At 34.2% G+C, this 18,498-nt stretch overlaps 1 protein-coding gene across 1 annotated transcript; it reads right to left on the minus strand.

The window, feature by feature from the left end:
* Positions 1 to 2,082: 2,082 nt before the first annotated feature.
* On the minus strand, positions 2,083 to 17,444 carry LOC107445878 (uncharacterized). Its single transcript, XM_043042096.3, has 2 exons — positions 16,549 to 17,444; positions 2,083 to 2,562 (listed from the first exon to the last, which is right to left on the minus strand). Exons 1-2 carry the CDS (start codon positions 17,340 to 17,342, stop codon positions 2,121 to 2,123), a joined length of 1,236 nt encoding a protein of 411 aa, XP_042898030.2. The 5' UTR covers positions 17,343 to 17,444; the 3' UTR covers positions 2,083 to 2,120.
* Positions 17,445 to 18,498: the final 1,054 nt, after the last annotated feature.

Genomic DNA, 18,498 nt, shown 5'->3' on the forward strand with positions numbered 1-18,498 from the left:
GTTTCCTGTGAATTTGTCAACCTCTGAAAAATGTTCACGCCACTGATCAGAAGCTAAATTAAGAATGTGAGCATTGCAGGTCATGTGCACTGAATTGGGCAGTAGAGTACGCAACACTTCCTTGTATGCCCGAGTCATGTAAGTTGCGTTATCTGTTAAGATTGCTGAAACTTTGTTGAAATCAATCTCCATATTTGTCAAGCACTGCACTACGGCTTGAGAAACTGTAGTCGATTGTACAGCTTCAAGATGAATGCTATCAAGAAGATAAGGATGCATCATTGCAGTATCTGTAAATTGCGGGACAGCTAAAATATGTAAAACATAATTGTCTTTATCATCACTGCCTTCATCGAAGCCGATGCAGAGTGAATCAGTAGTACGAAGAATTTCTTTCAATTCATTCTTCTTTACTTCAAATACTTTTGGTAAATAATTTTGGCGAAGAGAATTAGCACAAGGTAAAGCACCTGCACCCGAAATATTTTTCGTCAGAAAATCTCTCATTTTGGGGTGATCCAGTTTTTCAATCGGAATATTAGCACTCGTAAATGCGTCAACAATTTCAAAGTTTAAAAGATTGCGCATTTCAGCACATTCGGTTTTTCTCTTGAACATTGATGACACGGTTGCTTGTTTTTTTTTCTGCACTTCGCTGTCCTCTTGTTCATTTTTTCTTTTATTTGTTATGTGACGATTACTATCCAAATGCTTATCGATAACACACTTTCTTGTGTGATCCACGGCAATATTACACGAGGTACAGAACATTATTCCATCCGAAGCGTGAAAAATACTCTGATATTGCTTACATCTATCCTGTGCAGAAATATGGATGGCATTTTTTTTAATTTTAGATAGAGACATGTTTACAGTGACTATTTGTGTGGAAATGAGTTAAACTAATTTCAAATCAATAAATGAAAAGATTCGCATGCATACTCGAAGAATGAATAAAGCGGAATGCATGGCCCTCAAGCAATATCTTGTGGAGTTCCAGGAACTACAAAGAAAAGAGGTGGGACTGGAGTTTGGGGGAGGGTCATTCTTCCCCAACTTTTTAGCTCTGTGGTCTATACCATAGAGGTGACCTCTATTGTCTATACACCGCGAAAGCTGTTCAACCAGCTTCCTATTGAAGATAATGGCGACTGATAAGAAGCTATGTGCCGGGGGGGGGATTCTTGGAAAGAACTGACCACCTGACCAAAAAGATTCTTGGAATTGAAAAAGAAGATATATTTCAATTGAAAAAAAACCCTTAAGGAGAAATTTATCTGGTAAACGAATACATTTTGCTGAAAAGTAAAAATTATACAGATATGCTGCAATTACGCGGAAAATTGTAAATTATGCGGGTTTCCGCATCCTCCGCATCTTCGCATAATTTATAGGGCCCTAATCATGACTATAGACTATGAGATGAAGTGAATAAAGTTCATGAATATAGACTATGTAATGAAATAACTGAAGTTCATGAATATAGATTATGCAATGAATATGCAGACGATGAAATAATCGGAGATGACCATGAATTCTGATCTTTTTTGTATTATATTATGTATGTATCATTAATTTATATGTAATGGTATACAACCTTCCTCTCATACTATATTGTTAAAATGATATTACATTACCTTTACTACCACTTAAAAAAATATTTTCTTGAAGTAGGGAAATTCCGTAGTAGTTGGAGGGTATGATTTTAAACGATTTAGTGGATACATTAGTTAAAAACCGCCTTTTAAAGTACTAGGAACTCGAATAGTTAAAATAATTATTTCATTGAAATAAATTAAAGTAACTAATTAAAGCAGTAAACAATTATCCACAAAAATTAGTAATATTAGTTAAGGAATTTGCGTACCCAGATTTGCATATATACCAACATTTGTACTAGTCGATGAATGCTTTTGCTAGCGGTAGTAAAAGAATATTTAAATGATAGTTGCAAGCAGAATATTTTTTCCAATTGTAATATAAAAATATTAAGTTCTAGTTCTTTTTTAACAAATGTATTCCAAAATTTTCAAATTTGGTCTCAACTCTAAGCAGTGTCACAAACAACAATGATGCTGAACATTTACAAAATAAACATTTATTCATTACATTTAATAATATCACGCAAATGCAAATGGTGTGCTGATTCCAGTGCATTCTAACAGTAAGTACGACTGCAGAACTGTCGGCAACTCTAGGGAAGAAATACCTTCTGGAAGCTTCCTGTTTTGTATCAAACATTTCCTGATGACGCATCGACAATAGTGCTTCAAGTATCTTGGTCTGTTGATGTAGCTTTTCACTTCAAAGTACTTTTCCGTGTTCACAAAGGCTTCGTAAGCTTGGATCATCTTCTTCCTGAGTGGCAACTCTTTGGTCACTAGCTCGAGCTCGTCTGCAGTTATATAGTGGTCCGGGAGTGTCCTCCATATGAGTCTAAGGCACCGCCTGTGCATCGTGTCCATGTTGTGCATGATCACATATAAGAGTTGAAATGTGAGAAGTAGCCTTTTGTATGATTTGGTCTCGCCGTGGAGATGATAGGCTTTTGAATAATTAAACCTGGAAGAAAAATAATATAATCATAATCCATAAGAACAATAAGTAGCAAATTCGCAGATAAGAGAAAATAAATTAACAAACAATAGACGAGCCACTGAAAGTGTATGATATTCGGTATCTTATATCGTTAAGATATATCATGTTCCCTAACACCAGGGAGCGTATTCCTTTTCATTATAATAACCAAACACATTTTGTCGAGTAAAAATATTTAATAAAGTGATGTAGATAGCACTAAATAGCACACTTTAATGCAGTTTAAATAAGACGACATTAGACACAGAATTGACTCAGTTTTAATCAAAATTGAAGTTTTTTTCTTTCTTACTGAGCCGCATAATTTAGTTTAGCAGAAACTATAAGCAATGAATATTTTTATATGAATCAATGAATAATATTTTTCCGCCACGTGCTGAAGGTAAACATAAATTAACATAAACATCAGGATTATGTTAATTATCTTTTTAAGAGCCATGAGGACTCAGGGGATAGTACATCCGCTTTCCAATGAGGTGAACCGGGTAAGAATACCAGCGATGACTGGTCGATACGAATTTCGCATCCGGCTTGCACACCGACATCACAGTACTGACGTGAAATATCCTTAGTGGTAGACGGAGTTCCCTTGCCGTCAGGCTAATCATGGGAGGTGTTCCTCTCCATGTAACGCAAATGTGGGTTAGTTCCATCAAGGAGTCCTCAATGAAGGCAAATGTCTCCCAACACTTGATCCAGGAGTTCCTTGTCTTCTGGATTGGTTTCAAAATTACGAGGCTACGGAATTGAACATTAGTAAACGTAAACCCAAAGATTGTGTTGGCTGTTCAAGGTCGGTTATAAAATAAAATGAAATTAACCTTTTACTAAGGGATTCGAGCATTCTCCTTCCGATGAGGTGACCGGGCTCGAATCCCAGCGGTGGTCGGGTTCGAATCGCACAGACCAGAGTGCTGACGTAAAATATCGTCAATGGTAGATGAATCATGAGCTGGAATCCCCTACTCATCGGGCTAACCATGAGAGGTTTTCATGGTTTTCCTCTCCACGCAACGCAAATACGGGTTGGTTCCATCAAAAAGTCTTCCACGAAGACTAGTGTGTCCCAGTATTCGACCCAGGAGATCCCTTGTCTTCTGGATCGAGTTCAAAATTACAAGATTATGGAATTGAACAATGATGATCATTGACTCATAATTGGGTCGGCTGTTCAACGCCGGTTATAAAAATAAAATTAAATTAACCCTTTTGCAATTGAGTTTCTTTCTGAAATTAAAAATAAAACGAAAACAACTGAGACAAAACTCACAGTTCGCACAATCACCATCACATAGAAACCAAAAATAAATGAATTATTGAACATTGAAGGGAAAGACTTATAACATTCAGAGTGGTAGGTAATTTATAGAGGCGGAGAGGTAAATTCGAGTGCAAAGGGTTTACGTAAACATGGTGGTTTATCTTAATCTCGCATATTTTGAATCTTCAATTAATATTGTAGTACTTAAACTGAAAAACCGCGTTTTTTTTAATGAGCGAATATGAATTCATTCTAATTATGTATTTTGCTCTTTTGTCATTTTAACCTCTAATATAATTAATATAATGTTTAAAAGATATGAAAGACTTAAAAGAAAGAAGTTTAAAGAGAATAATGGAACAGAATCTAAAAGCAATCAGAAAAGGGCTAAGGTATAGCACCTTAGTTGTGCTTTAGTGCAACCACATTCCAGAAAACTAGTAATAAAAAAAAAGAGGAAACAAAATTTCTCAACGACTACTGACCAAAAATATATGTTAATTAAATATTTTTTATACAACTGGCCACCTCAATTCCTAAATTTAACGCAAAGTAATGTATTTTAAACTTACAATAACCTCATTAAATACACTGGTGGATAAAACTAAGAGATGGAAGGCATTTTCCCAAATATCTCAAAAAATACTGAATATAAATAAATGAAATTTGGTATGGATATAGCTTATTCCATGGTAATAAAGTATACAAAACAAAAATGAAAGTGCCATTCACTGGCAAGACCTATTGCAAATAAATCCAATGTAATCTGAACTTAAGGATAAAAGATGACAATAAAAGTGAGGCTTGTACAGTGTGTATTGCCTCTAGTATGGTGTATGGTCACCCCTGACAGACAGCATGCACAACGAGTATGCATGCTGTTAATAAAGGAGTTAAGGAAGACATTCCCATTCTTCCACCAGAGCAATTTTTAACTCCAGAATGGTTCTAGGGGGAGGTTGGCGCATCGCAATAGCTCTCCCAAGAACATCCCAAGCATGTTCAATAGGATTCAGGTCAGGGGATTTGGTTGGCCAATCCATTCGCTGAATATCCTCGCTTTCCAGATACTCATCAAGTATGAGAGCCCAATGCAGACGTGCCAACTCTCCCGCATTTTGCGGGAGTCTCCCGAATTTTGAGTTATTCTCCCGCCCTCCGGAATTGATTTGAAAAACTCCCGAATTTTACTGCGATCGACGGCCAAACTCAAAATTACCTAATTTTTCCGCGAGTGCGAAGGTAAGTTTTTCTTTCAGCTTGAATTCCATCCCCTCTTATCAAACTACCATCTGCCTGAAGCGTAGCTGAACATGCTTTATTTTCCCCCCTCTTCAACGTTACCTCTAAAAACACTCCTATTTCACCCGCCCCCTTACACTGGGGGCGGGTGAAATCTTCCTCTTCTTTCGTGTGGAGTTGAATGCAATGACGTCACATGTCGTTATCGAGTGACGTCCGTTCAGGAGTGGGGAAACTCGTACTCTCGATAGTTGGAATTGATATTGTATCTTGCTGTTTTTATAGTTTTTAATGCGTATTTTTCCACGGTTGGCAACAAGCTCGTAAACTAGCAACGTGATATCAATTATTCGTTTAGTCTTCGTATATTTAAAAAAAAAAAAAATTTCAAGGATGTCTTAAGTCGAAACGGAAGTATGGATCAATTTCAACAAATCATGTACCAATGACTTTAGCAAGACTTAATTGCGGAGAGCTAAGTCTGCAACTCTTTTTTTCATGCATACAGTAGAGAACCATTTATCTGGTATCCAGATAATCCGGAAAAAAAATTTGCTCTGTTCTCCCGCCATTTTGAACTAAAACGATATGAAGAAAAAAAAAGCGGAAACTGGACTAATCCTTGAAGTTTAGTAGAGGAAAATGTGAGGAAGGGAAGAATTTTTTTCCCCGTTTACCCAGAGAAACGTCATTTCTTCCGCGACCTTGAAGATTTTAGATCTTTATTCTCTTTTAGGTCGTTAAACTCAAAGGAGTGGCATGATAATTTCGTTTGCTAGTTTGATTTACGAGGGGGTGGGGAAAATGCATTGCACATGCATATCAGTGAACAGAAGATGAAAGAGAAAAATATATTTATCTATTTGACATCGATTAATAAAAAATAAAATGTTTTTCTTTTGAATAAATTCTGATTCTTTGGAAGTGCGGTATCATTCGCAAGTTTTTCTTGATGTGGAATCACACCTGCTTTAATTAAAAATCGCGTTTTTATAAAAAAAAAAAAAAAAAAAAAAGGAGAATTGTTTATTAATTTAAGCATACAATTATTTTATGAAGCAGATTGCAGTTTCGTTTTTCTGATTCCACTACGTTTTTTTTCTCTTTTTCATGATAAATTTTGCACTCAATAAAATTATTTGTATTACCAAATTTTTTCATTAGTTTTTTTTTTTTTTTTTTTTTAAAGTCCGTTGATCTTGCCTTGTTCTAGGTTTTAATATTTATGCTAGTGCCGTTTTTTAACTATCGTTTCGGTTCGATAATTTTCAAGTGTTGTTTTTATTTAGATTAATAGGTTTTCCTTTTATTTTCGCCCCCCCCCCCATGAAATATATTGCGTTATTTAATCATTGGTTTTGTTTATTAGTTGATTTAGGAATCGTAATTATTTTTTAAACTTGTTTTTCTTGTCTAAACTTGCAAATTTTTTTATTCTTTTAAATTTTATTTTTCTACAATTTTTTTCCTTTTTAGATTTAGGAGTGCTTTTCTTTTTTCTCTTACTTTAAAATGTGTTTACATTTTTTCCTTATAATTTGGGTTTGATAAAACATCGATTAACGACACTTTTTTGTCGATCCAGGAAACCGGGAAATTAAGACATCCGGGATAGCGATGGTCCCGAGCATCCCGGATAATTGGTTCTTTATTGTACAGACATTAGTATTGAATTGGTTTTTTAAAATAAAATACTTATTCAATTTGTTTATTTTTTAAAAGTTTTTGTGTATTTTTATTACAGTGTCGGGTTTTTGAATAATGTTTTATTAAGGAAATGGTATTTATTTAAAGAGTATCTACCTAATATAGTTTTGTGTTGCTAAATCTGTGTTTAATTATTTTATTTCCATTTAATATTTTCAAACAATTATTGCTCTATTAGTGTGTAAAATTTCTTGCATTCTTATATTTAATAAATTTTTTACTTAAAATTCCTTAGAAGTGCCAAATGTTGCATACCATGCACCTTTTTTTACCCCTCCTGAAATCTCCTGAATTCCTGTTAGGGAAACTCCTGAATGTTAATTTTGCTAGGTTGGCACGTCTGCCAATGTGATCGCGCATTGTCGTCCATAAAAATGAACTCAGGGCCAGCAGCGCCCCTGTAAAGACGCACATAGGGCTCTAGGACCTCCTGTCTGTACCTCTGGACATTCACGGAACCATTGTCAAACACATGGAACGGTGTGCGGGTATCTTGCATGATCCCTGCCCAAACCATGAGTCCTCCACCAGCATAATGGTCCCTTTCGATAATGTTGCTGGGATGGTATCGGGTTCCAGGTTCTCTCCATATCAATAACCGTCCAGAATCAGGTTGTAGACTGAATCTGGACTCATCGGTGAAGAGAACATTAGCCCATTGATGCTGTGTCCAATTCTGATGTTGTCTTAATTTTGTTCACCAGTGTATTTGTCACCATTTTTCACATTTTTTTATGCTGAGACCATCTTGTATTTATAAATTGTCAATGGGTTCGTACGCTACTTGTAAATCTTAAAAGGTGGCAATATTAAGTAATTAAAAATTTCTAAGTATGAACTTTTACTTTTGAATAAAAAAACAACTGAACAGCAGATAGTGAATCTCAACATATATAAATAAGTCTTTCAGAATATTACGGTAGTTACAAATATAATTGCAAAATAATTTTGAATTTACATATTACTACCACTTTTTTATTTTATCCAGGTGCATAGAAACCCTGTTTAAAAAGTGATGATAAAAATTTCTTAAAAATTCAGAAAATTTAAAGGTTTTAATTCTGGAAATTCAAGTTGATCAGTTTTAACATCTAGATATATTTCTTTTAATTGCACTTATATTTCTGTTGAAAGAAATTCAAAACAATTTTATCTTCAATCTTTCTGTGAAACATTCTTTTTTTAATTTTCCCGATAGTGTACGCTTTGTTTTTAACATCGCGGTATCATATAAAGTTTTGGATAAGTAGAGCAGCCAACTTTTATGCTTTTTTTTCTCAGTATAATGAAAAAGCAATGTGAAACCGTAAAATAATTAGCAGTTTCTCTAATTTCACCAGCATTCGACAACACTTCGACATAGTTTAAGGATTTTAAACACTTTTAAGACCAGAAATAGCTTGAAAGTAATTATTTTTTCTTGTATAAATATTTCTCGATAGATATTTCTAATTATAAAATTCAATATTTATTTTACTGCCACTGGAGAAAATCATCTTCGTAAAAATTAAAAGTTTGCAGAGATGTGATTGCGATTTTGTTGTTATTGTTTCTAATGCTACTTGCCAATACCAGCAAGCCTGCTTGGTGAAACCAAGCGGATTTAAGGCAGAGGGTGTGTTTCTTGTTTTTCAGTGGCGTCATTTATGGTCAAGAATACGACTTCAGCCACACACACGTCACGGCCCGCTTATAGAGCGGACCCATTCATACATCTATTCATTCATCCACAGATCGTAATTTTGACCTGAACCAGAGAACAATCTATCTCCAATTCAGTATTCTCAGAGGTAGTGATTTGTTATGAGAACATGGAGGATAATGTGACCCGACAGATTTAGCGAGTACCAGTCATCATTTACTACACGGGAAGTCCTCATTCAACGGGAATCGAACTCACAACCACTTGGAAGTAAACTGAGTAAAATTTTGTTTAGTTAAATAGAGTAATCAAAGTTAAAGTTTAGTAAAGTATTATTTTTCTGCCGCTAAATATTCGGCGTACCAAGGACTTTTGGGTTGTCAGCTTTGTAATAATATATTGTGGAAAGCCAAATAACATTGCTTCAAGAAAATAAATTCTGAAAGTTAAACACTTGTACTACCACTAATTTTTTATTTTTAAGAAAAAATAACGCTTAGCATAAATGGTTAACAATAGATTCGCGATTATTAAAAGAATTTTTAAAAGTAGAAGCGATTAGAGTGTTATTTTAAACTGTTTGAATTTTCACTCCAGTATTCAATACGGAGATAATTGATAATTGATTAAGATAATTGATATTTGTAATGGGAAAAAAAAACATGTCATTTCTACCAGCACCACTCTGAGATCAAAGCAAACTCAAAACATACATTGGTTAGTTTCCGTATCAAAAAGGGAAAAAAAAACACAATTTAAATAATTTAGGTAGAAAAATTAAATCTTTAAAAAATATGATTTTATTGCTCAGAAATTATTTAATCAATATCGTTCAAATTTTGGACATTGTTATAAAACATACATTGAACATTTTCATAAAAAATTGCGTATTTAAAATGGTGCAACGCTTGCCTAACGTTTCAAGAATTATTCAGTCATCATTAAATCAAATAATAAATAAGTATAAAAATTCATTTTTGTATATTTATAACTGGATAAATTAAACGTGTTTTATAATTGTATGGAAGAAGTTTTTGTTTCAATGAACAGTTCTAGAGAAGCGGCTCCCAAAAGGTGTTCCGAGGAACCTTAAGGTTCTGTGGAAGAGTGACAGGGGTTCAGAGAGTTTAAATTTTTTGATTGGGTAATGATTTTTAAGGCCTGTTACTATATTTGAATCCAAAGAACAAACCATACTTTATTTGCTATGTTGATTATTCTTATATTCAACATTGCTATGTTGATTATTTTTAGCATTTTCAATTCAAACTAAAATGACCAATTCAAGAACACCGAATTATATTTTTCTGATAGCTAAAGTTAAGAGATATCCTGAACTTTCATAAAAGTTCATTTTCGTAAACTATAATTCAGCTTATTTTATTCATTTTGAGCTAATTTATGCACCAAAAACAAATTCAAAACTAACTAGATACCATTCCTAGCTTGTGAATTCAACTGTTTGACATAAAACTTATTACTTTAAGAGTTTTATTGATAAAAGGATCATCGAGAAAAATTTCAATCTTCACATTAACATTATCAAAATAATAAATAGTTTTTCTTTGATTAGTATGTTCCCAACTGCTGATGAATTTTATTCATATACACTGGTTATCATAAATTAAGGAAAAATCACAAAAATAGCGATAACTCTTTCAAAAGTAAGCCAAACCGTGCAAAATTTGCATATGTTGTCCACTAAGAGTAGCTGAGTAAAATTGCAATATGCAAATTAGTGGCGCTGCACTCGGCTTACGTCATCTGCCTGGAGCATAAAAGTCCAAGTTTGAGAGAAAGCACACAAATTTTACTGTGATTGCGACATTGAAAATCTGAGATAGCCAATTCGTAATAATGACCTCTAGGCATCATTTGCCTGAAGAACTACGATGGAGAGCCATCGGGAGACTAGAGGCAGGGCAGAGTCAATCAGAAGTGGCCAGATGGCTAAATGTGAGTCCATCTGTGGTTCATAGACTTTGGAGGCAATTTCAAACCACAGATTCGGCATCTAGGAGGTTCAGTCAAGGACGGCCAACTGTTACGACCAGTGCCGATGACCGATATTTGACATTAAGTGCACGCAGGAATAGAACCGCTACTCCGACACATCTTAGATCCTCTCTTGCTGCAGCCACCGGAAGGTTGGTGTCAACGTCAACTGTGCGCAGAAGGCTCTGTATGCGAGACGACCAGCCATTTGCGTGCCGCTCACATCACGCCATAGGAGAGACCGTTTGCAGTGGGCCCGACAACATGTCCACTGGACGTCAGATCAATGGAGGCCTGTTCTCTTTACGGATGAGTCCAGGTTTAGTCTAGAAAGTGACAGTAGACGTTATTTGATATGGAGAGAACCTGGGACCCGTTATCATCCATCAAACATCCGTGAAAGAGATGCATACGGAAGAGGCAGTGTCTGTGTTTGGGGAGGCATATCCTTAGGAGGGCGCACATACCTCCATGTCTTTCCAAGGGGAACCGTGAATGCTCAGGTTTATCGAGACAACATCCTTGATGCTTATGTGCGCCCATATGCCGGGGCAATTGGTGATTGCTTCCTGTTACAGGACGATAATGCAAGACCACACAGAGCTCGCATTGTTGATGATTATCTTCAACAGGAAACAATTACTCGCATGGAGTGGCCAGCTCGATCCCCGGACTTGAATCCTATCGAGCACGTTTGGGATGCTCTAGGGAGGCGTGTATCTGCCATCAATCCGCCCCCTCAGACCCTTGCCACGCTTGCAACTGCTTTACAAGAGCAATGGCTCTCACTTCCTATTGAACTGATAGACCGCATAATTGAAAGCATCACACATCGCTGTTTGTGCTGTATTGCTTCTAGAGGCAATCATATTCCATATTAAAGGTACTTTTTCTATTGCAAACCGATACTTCCAATTTGTTTATTTTATACATGTGCTAATTTCTATACTACTATTAATGTCTGATAATTTCTTTTTATGTTGTTTAATACCTTACTATGTGTTGTATATTGTGGGTAAGTTTCATAAAATTCCATGTGTAATTTCTTGAGTTATCGCGATTTTTGTGAATTTTCCTTAATTTATGATAACCAGTGTATTTAGGGTTCCGCCAAAAGATACTCGATCATTGAGGGTTCCGTTGTAGTAAGAAATTGGGAACCGCTCTTCTAGAGATGTGGTGAATTTGATTGGAAGTTTATTTTCAGAATTCCTCCAGACTAAATGTCTAGGGCTGTCTGCTGCTATGGTAACAAGCGAGAGCACATTTCTAATGAGGGTGCATTGGAGGAATGAAGGTGTCGATTGGTTTACTCACGCTGACCTTATGCAAAAATCAAGACAAAACTATTCTCCCCACACCCCTATTCGAAGTGACTTTCCCTCGTAACCATGGTATCCGCCATGACGCGAGACTAATGTCTGGAGGAGTTCTCCTGAAAGCCGCACTATAGCTACAAATACTTAATTTCTTCTGGATAAAAGGTATAAATAAAACATTTTTAGTACCTAATTATCGGGCGTAATTATTGTTATTCAACAGCAAAATCAAAATTGTTTCACGATTAATATAGTGTGTTAAATTTTATTAGTTAATTTAAAGAATTCAGTAATATTAATCTGCTTTTTAAACTAAAAAAACGAAAAGGAGCAATTCATAAATTAACAAGGTAACTATCATATAAGCCATGCTTCCAAATTCGAAAATTAAATGCTGCTTTACTTTGGGAATAAGCTTTAAATTTCTCCTATGCCCGGGTTTCATAGGTCGCAGTATCCCATTAAGGAAAAAGAATCCGAAAGAAAAAAGTTTTAGCGTCATGGCTTCCTGGGGTTTGACAAAAATATTCTAATGGTAACAAACTACTCATCAAAGTATTTTAAGGTTTTCCTAATTTCGCAGCCACTTCAAATTAGATACTATTCATCCAGCACGCATCAGAATTCTATATTGAGCTGTCAACTTTTTGAGCTTTGTGGGAAAATTTCTTCTTATGGTAGCGAAGTTTATGCTTTAAAGTATAATTCATTGTTTAGTAAATTTGATTTAAAGTTATTTTTCGCGGTGTCTTGGGATATTCATCCTCTTTTAGATGCACCTGTGGTAGCGCTTCGCGCTGCCGTGCCACAGGTCCTTGGTTCGATCCTTGGGCCGGGCAAGGCCGACTCAGCCTTTCATCCCTTCAGTGGGTCGATAAAATGAGTACCAAGCATGCTTGGGAACTAACACTGGGGGTTCCGCGTTCGGCTGACCACCCGACCGGAACATATGCTCCTGCACCCCAGAGCCCAAGGTCAAGAAAACTGAGATGGGCACAGTCGGCCTTGGCCCTCTTAATGGGCTGTCGCGCCACTGAGTTAGAGTTAGATGCACCTGGATAATTTTTTTTTAAATTTTTCGCCGCACATGCGCTGTATAAAGCAACTACTTCAATTACTCTTATCTGGCGCAGTTTTTATTATTATTTTTTTAATTTTGAAGCAATAATTTCGTTATCTGTTCAAAATTGATTCAAATGCTTTGTTTAATTTTTTTTTAATATTTAAGTTATAGCAAAAGTGGCACTAGACCTAGTATATATTTCGGACATTTACCAAAGGTCTAGTCATACTAGGTCTAGTTAAGTGCCATTGCCAGGTATACATTTGCCCGGTATATCCTACACTGATGTTTTTTAAGGTTCAGTGCCACTGCCCGGTATACATTTGCCCGGTGTACTCTACACTGATGTTTTTTTAAGGTCAAGTGCCACTGCCCGGTATACATTTGTCTGGTATACCCTACACTGATGTTTTTTTAAGGTCAAGTGCCACTGCCCGGTATACATTTGCCCGGTTACCCTACACTGATGTTTTTTTAAAGTCAAGTGCCATTGCCCGGTATATATTTACCCGATACTCCAAACACTGATGTTTGTTCTAATCTATCGTCAGTAAGTATTAAAATATCGAATAAATGTAATTATATCCTCGAAAAGATTAATATCTAATCGGATGTAATACATATTTCGGACATTCACCAAAGCGACTGATTTGTTTGTCAACGTTCACCGGTGAAAGTCAACAACCACCGATTTCGGTCATTCACAGTAACATGCACATCATTTGCATAACAACCTCATCAGGACGATTATTTCATACTTTGCCTAAATAGCATCCGGCATTTCAAAAAATAAAAATAATTGGTTTTGTTGGCGATGATCTCGTAAGGCGATAAAGAATCATGCATGGAGTACAGGCAAGGAAGATATTAACCTCGAAGGAAAAGTGGATGAATACCCCAAGGAACCTTTTCCGCGACACTACGTATGAATGATTTAAAAGTTCATATGAAAAGTTTATGTTCCTTTGTTCTAGATCACTTGTGGTGAGACTAATAAATTTTTCGCAAGATGAACCAAAATTCTGAAAGCTTTAGTTTTTGATTGTGTATCACTCTATGAAAAGTTTTGTAAAAAGCATAGTAGTTGACTGGCTTGTTGACAAACCTTTGCTGCAATCAAAAAAGGTTAATGATCGATACTTGAAAACAAGGAATGTAGTTTATATTATAAATTTTACTAGCAGTTTAAACATTTTGATGAACCTTTGGGAGTCCAGGGTAGTGTTGTTTTATTTGTCTATCGTTGTAAGGAACACAGGATTTCGAAGCTACTCCAACACATTTATAACCTAAATTATATACATTTACATTATAAATTATATACGGAAACAATCCATAATATTTTTAAAATAAATTGAAAAATAAACCTTGAGTATTGAACAAACCTTAAACATATTTTTAGTACCACTTTTACTTTTTGATATAACACTATAACATTTTAATTTCCTTCAGACTTGCCAAAACCTTTATTTATCTTACCGAAATTTTTTGGCCTCAAATAATGAGTTTTCAACTCGTTTTGAGTTGATATAGTTAAAAAATTTTTAGTGTTTATACATCCCCATAGTGAAACTGTGACGTTTTGTTTAACACGTTGAATGCCACGCTAATTTTACATGACTTGCCCATCAGACCACAACAGTAAATAACTACAAACTAAATTTGCAAACATTAGACAGATTTTGCTAGTTTTTTTAAAAAATTTAGCATGACATATCTGAAAAAAGTGGTGAATAATAATAGCCTACGAATTGTTTAGAAATAATGGTGGATAAAAATCTACTAAATTGAATTTATTAAACCAAGAATCACAATTAATAAACTACCGCTTGAAAATATTTATTCGCTGTCCGGAGCAAGTTGGCATCTCTGTGTATATAAATAAAACTATTTTTGTGTGTTCTATATTGCATTAGTTTCTTCAAACCATTTTAGTAACGATAATAATATTAAAAAAATTTAAAAATTTACTTGAATTATGTGTTTCTAATAATCTTGGCTTCGCCGGTCACCGGTGACCCCCGTTGCGCAACGAGCAAGCCCAGTGACCCCCATGGCATTCAGCATGTTAATAAAAGAAACTTTATAGTTAGGAAACGAGCATTCTCACTTATTAACCCGTTGCACTCCGATGTCCCCACGGAGTCACCAATAACAGTCACCACTTTAAAATTAGGAAATTTTATATGTTAATAATTAGTAACCACATTATTTTAAGAATTTTAAAACTGTTTAACAGTAGTATATTGTGTATTCTAAATGCTGTAGTGCTGATATTAGATCAAACAGCATTTAAAAGTACAAAGGGTTAAAAATAGTAATAATAACGAAATCAAATTTATTTGGGAAACAAGATTTCTAGTTTAAATCTAATCAGAGTAATAATAAAATAATTATCATTATAGTTTGTTTTTTCCAATGCTGCTACATATTTAAAAAACGAAAAAGTTAATAGAAAAGGAAAGAAGTAGAATTAAAAAATATTTTGTCACGAATATCAATAATTTAAAATGCATATATTTATAGTTTAAATTTTATCACCTAGCCTTTTTTTAAATACTGAATTAGAAGCTCACACTATTAGGCTTTTACTATTTTTAATTAGAATTTATCTATCCCTATTTATTTTAGAGAAGAAATTTCTTTATATTAATCAGAGCTGTTTGTTACCCGGAAAAGAGAAAAAACAGGTAGTAAAACTATTCAATCTGTAACTTATTTTCGGGAGAAATAAAGAGACTTAGCTACCAATTCTTATTAAAAGTTAAAAGAATGCTTTTTCGTTTATGGGTAGTAATTAGCAGTACGTCTTGGTAATCATGGGCATTTATTCTTCGCGAAATCAAGTTAGAAATGAAATGGTTTTACCTGTTTTTCGTTTTGACTCTCATTAATCATTTGAATGTCAATATTCTATTCTTAGAACATGCATACCTGTCCACTTTTAATCTTTTCGAGGATGATTTTCCCAAGTGGTAGTAAAATGGAATTTAAATTGCAATTTTAGATAGAAACATACGCTGCATTTTGAAAAAGCTTATGCGAACTACCACGATAGTATTACATATTTATATGTATTCTTAATTTTTTTTATAAAGTTTTTGTAAAAGTTTGCAGGTATGAGTTTCTTTTTTAAAGTGTTAAATACTTAAAACTTTTATTACAGTTGGAAAAGCTATATATACCTATCAACCAAAATATAATAAAAATATAAAATTACATATCTTGTGATATATATCGTGTCCTGAAGTCAAATTTTTATGTTTTTAACTGAATTGGTTACTTACTGCAGAAAATTTCCATCTAATATAAATGCAAACTTGTTACCACTTTTTCAATGTAGGTAATTTAATAATTACTGTTAGACAAGAGTTTGGCAGGTAAAAGGTAAATAAAATAGATAAATGTGAATGAGTAAAGACCACAAGTTTTTGAATAAATAGAAACTTAATGAGCTGTTTACAATATCTTTGAAAATAAACTTCCCTTTAAAAAAAAACTTAGTTAAATAGTGTTTCCAGCCAATCATCCTCCAAATTTTGAAGTTAGGCTTTTCAAAACTCACTGTCACGATCTTTCCAAAATTTCACTTAACATATTATCCATTTAACTTTAAATTTTAACATATTAAATCCTTAACATAATAAATTAATATAATTAAATTTCTAAAATCAGGAAATGTTACCTATTACTTCTTTACAGATAATTTTTTTTTACTCACCAAAAATAGAAATTCTCATCATATATTGGATTTCTTTTGCTGGTTAGTATGTTTTTAAGATACCATTGTAATTGTGGCTTCGTGATTTTCAGTTCGAACCCGTGATTCAAGGCTACTGCTAGATTTGAAGCTGATGGTTCCGCAAAACATTTGTGTACTGGTCCCCAAAGATCATGACTCAACAATACCTGCAAAGGACAGCTGAGACAATCATCTTTTGTCAGATAATCAGCATAGCACTTTTTCAATTGTTGAAAAAAATAGTTTAATTTAAATGGGCTCATGCTTATAAATGATATCTCTCTTAGAGAGCAATCCTTCTTCTTAATCACATTTATCATACTCTCCAAAGGACTAACATCATCACTGTTAGCTTCGAACAAATTGTCCAAAACTCGATCGAATACCACTTTCCGCTGAGACCTCGTCTCACAGCGGGAAAACCGCACACATGTCTCAATGTAAACCTCCAAAATTCTCGGCTCCTGGCATTCTTGATACCTGCGATTTACTACTTCCTGATACTGATCAAAACAGTCTCCCAATTTCAGTTCCATGAAGACATCAAAATAAGCCCGAAAATTTGGCGACAGAATCAATTTGGCCAGAAAGCCATTTAGATTCAAGTACGCCAACGAGCTTTCGACATCGTCATCGAGAAGTACATGTCGAGTCAATGGTAAGCCACATAGATTTAAATATTGGAGGTCTTTGAGGTAAAAACTGTTAAACTTTTCGAGGTGGAAGTCTTCTTTAATCGCTCTGGTGTCCGATGGAGTGTCCACGACGTTCATTCTCGTTATAAAACGAGGTCTATTTTAGTCCCTACCTCATTTTTAGAACATAATCCAATTGTTCGAGAATACCTTTAGAGGCAGTATGTTTACTACTGTCTGCGCATGCCCTAGAAGATGATTGCCATAGCAACCGGAGCCTTTTCTCAGAACTCCCCATCACCCATTTTATCTTCATCCTCCGTTTATAGAATGTGATTGATCCGAATCCATTCATGTTTCTGATCTACGCGACGGTTTATTTCATTCAAATATTTTGAAACTATCGGGAGGAATTCATGAAAAGCTAAATATAGCTTCGCTTTATTGATTTCATGTTTTCAAAATTTTTAATTCACTTTTGTTTGTTTTTTTAAACTAGAAATGGTCTTTTAAAATTCGTTTTTTAATATCACAGTCACCTACTTTTGGCTATCACTGTAACACGCCATATTTCAAATAATACATTAATTCAGCCATTAGATTCATGAGTAAAACGATTTTAGGAAGAACATAAAATGTATTATAGATAACAAATTTTTTTTTTATTTAGAATACTAATAAAACGTATTACACTAATGACGTATTAAAAATTAACTACGGTAATAAATATTTCATTGTAATTTGAAAACAAAGCTTGAAACGCCTTCACATTTTTTTCCCAAAGAATATCGAGTGAATTTATTCTCACTTTTCTTGTTTTATAACAATAAAATTGTATCATAAAAGAAGAAAAATATCCAAAATTGATTTTATATATGAATTTTATTATTTAAAAACTCTAAATTCAAGGGGGGAAAGTATTATGATATATGTTTTAATTTTGAGTGTTTTTAATTCAGCGTTTTTTACTTGAGCGTTTTTAATTGATAGTCAGAGAATGTTCATAAGTTATATCGACCTGTACCTTAACCCTTTGATACAAGTTGGACACCGGTGCCCCTGTTATAGATTTTTTGACGCTCTAATTACAAGCAAAAATATATTTCGATACTTTTTAATTATAAAATACAGTCCAATAACTACTGAAAAAACTGTCAGATTATCGGAATTATATAGTACTAAAGTATAAAATCCAAAAACAGTGGTTTGAATTTTTTTCCATTCATATTCAAGAATGTATGAATAATTGATTAAAGGCAGAAAAAGACAACCTATGTTTCATGCTATATTTCAT

This window comes from Parasteatoda tepidariorum, chromosome 6, assembly GCF_982258835.1.
Source record: "Parasteatoda tepidariorum strain Cologne lab strain chromosome 6, Ptep-v5.0, whole genome shotgun sequence".
Classification (NCBI taxonomy): Eukaryota; Metazoa; Arthropoda; class Arachnida; order Araneae; family Theridiidae; genus Parasteatoda; species Parasteatoda tepidariorum.

Bases quoted from the DNA above. Each gene is read 5' to 3' on its own strand.
- LOC107445878 (XM_043042096.3), bottom strand. From the start codon at position 17,342: ATGAACGTCGTGGACACTCCATCGGACACCAGAGCGATTAAAGAAGAC. The intron at 2,563-16,548 runs GTGAGTAAAAAA...TTTTTCTTCCAG, and splicing joins GATGAGAATTTCTATTTTTG to GTTTAATTATTCAAAAGCCT.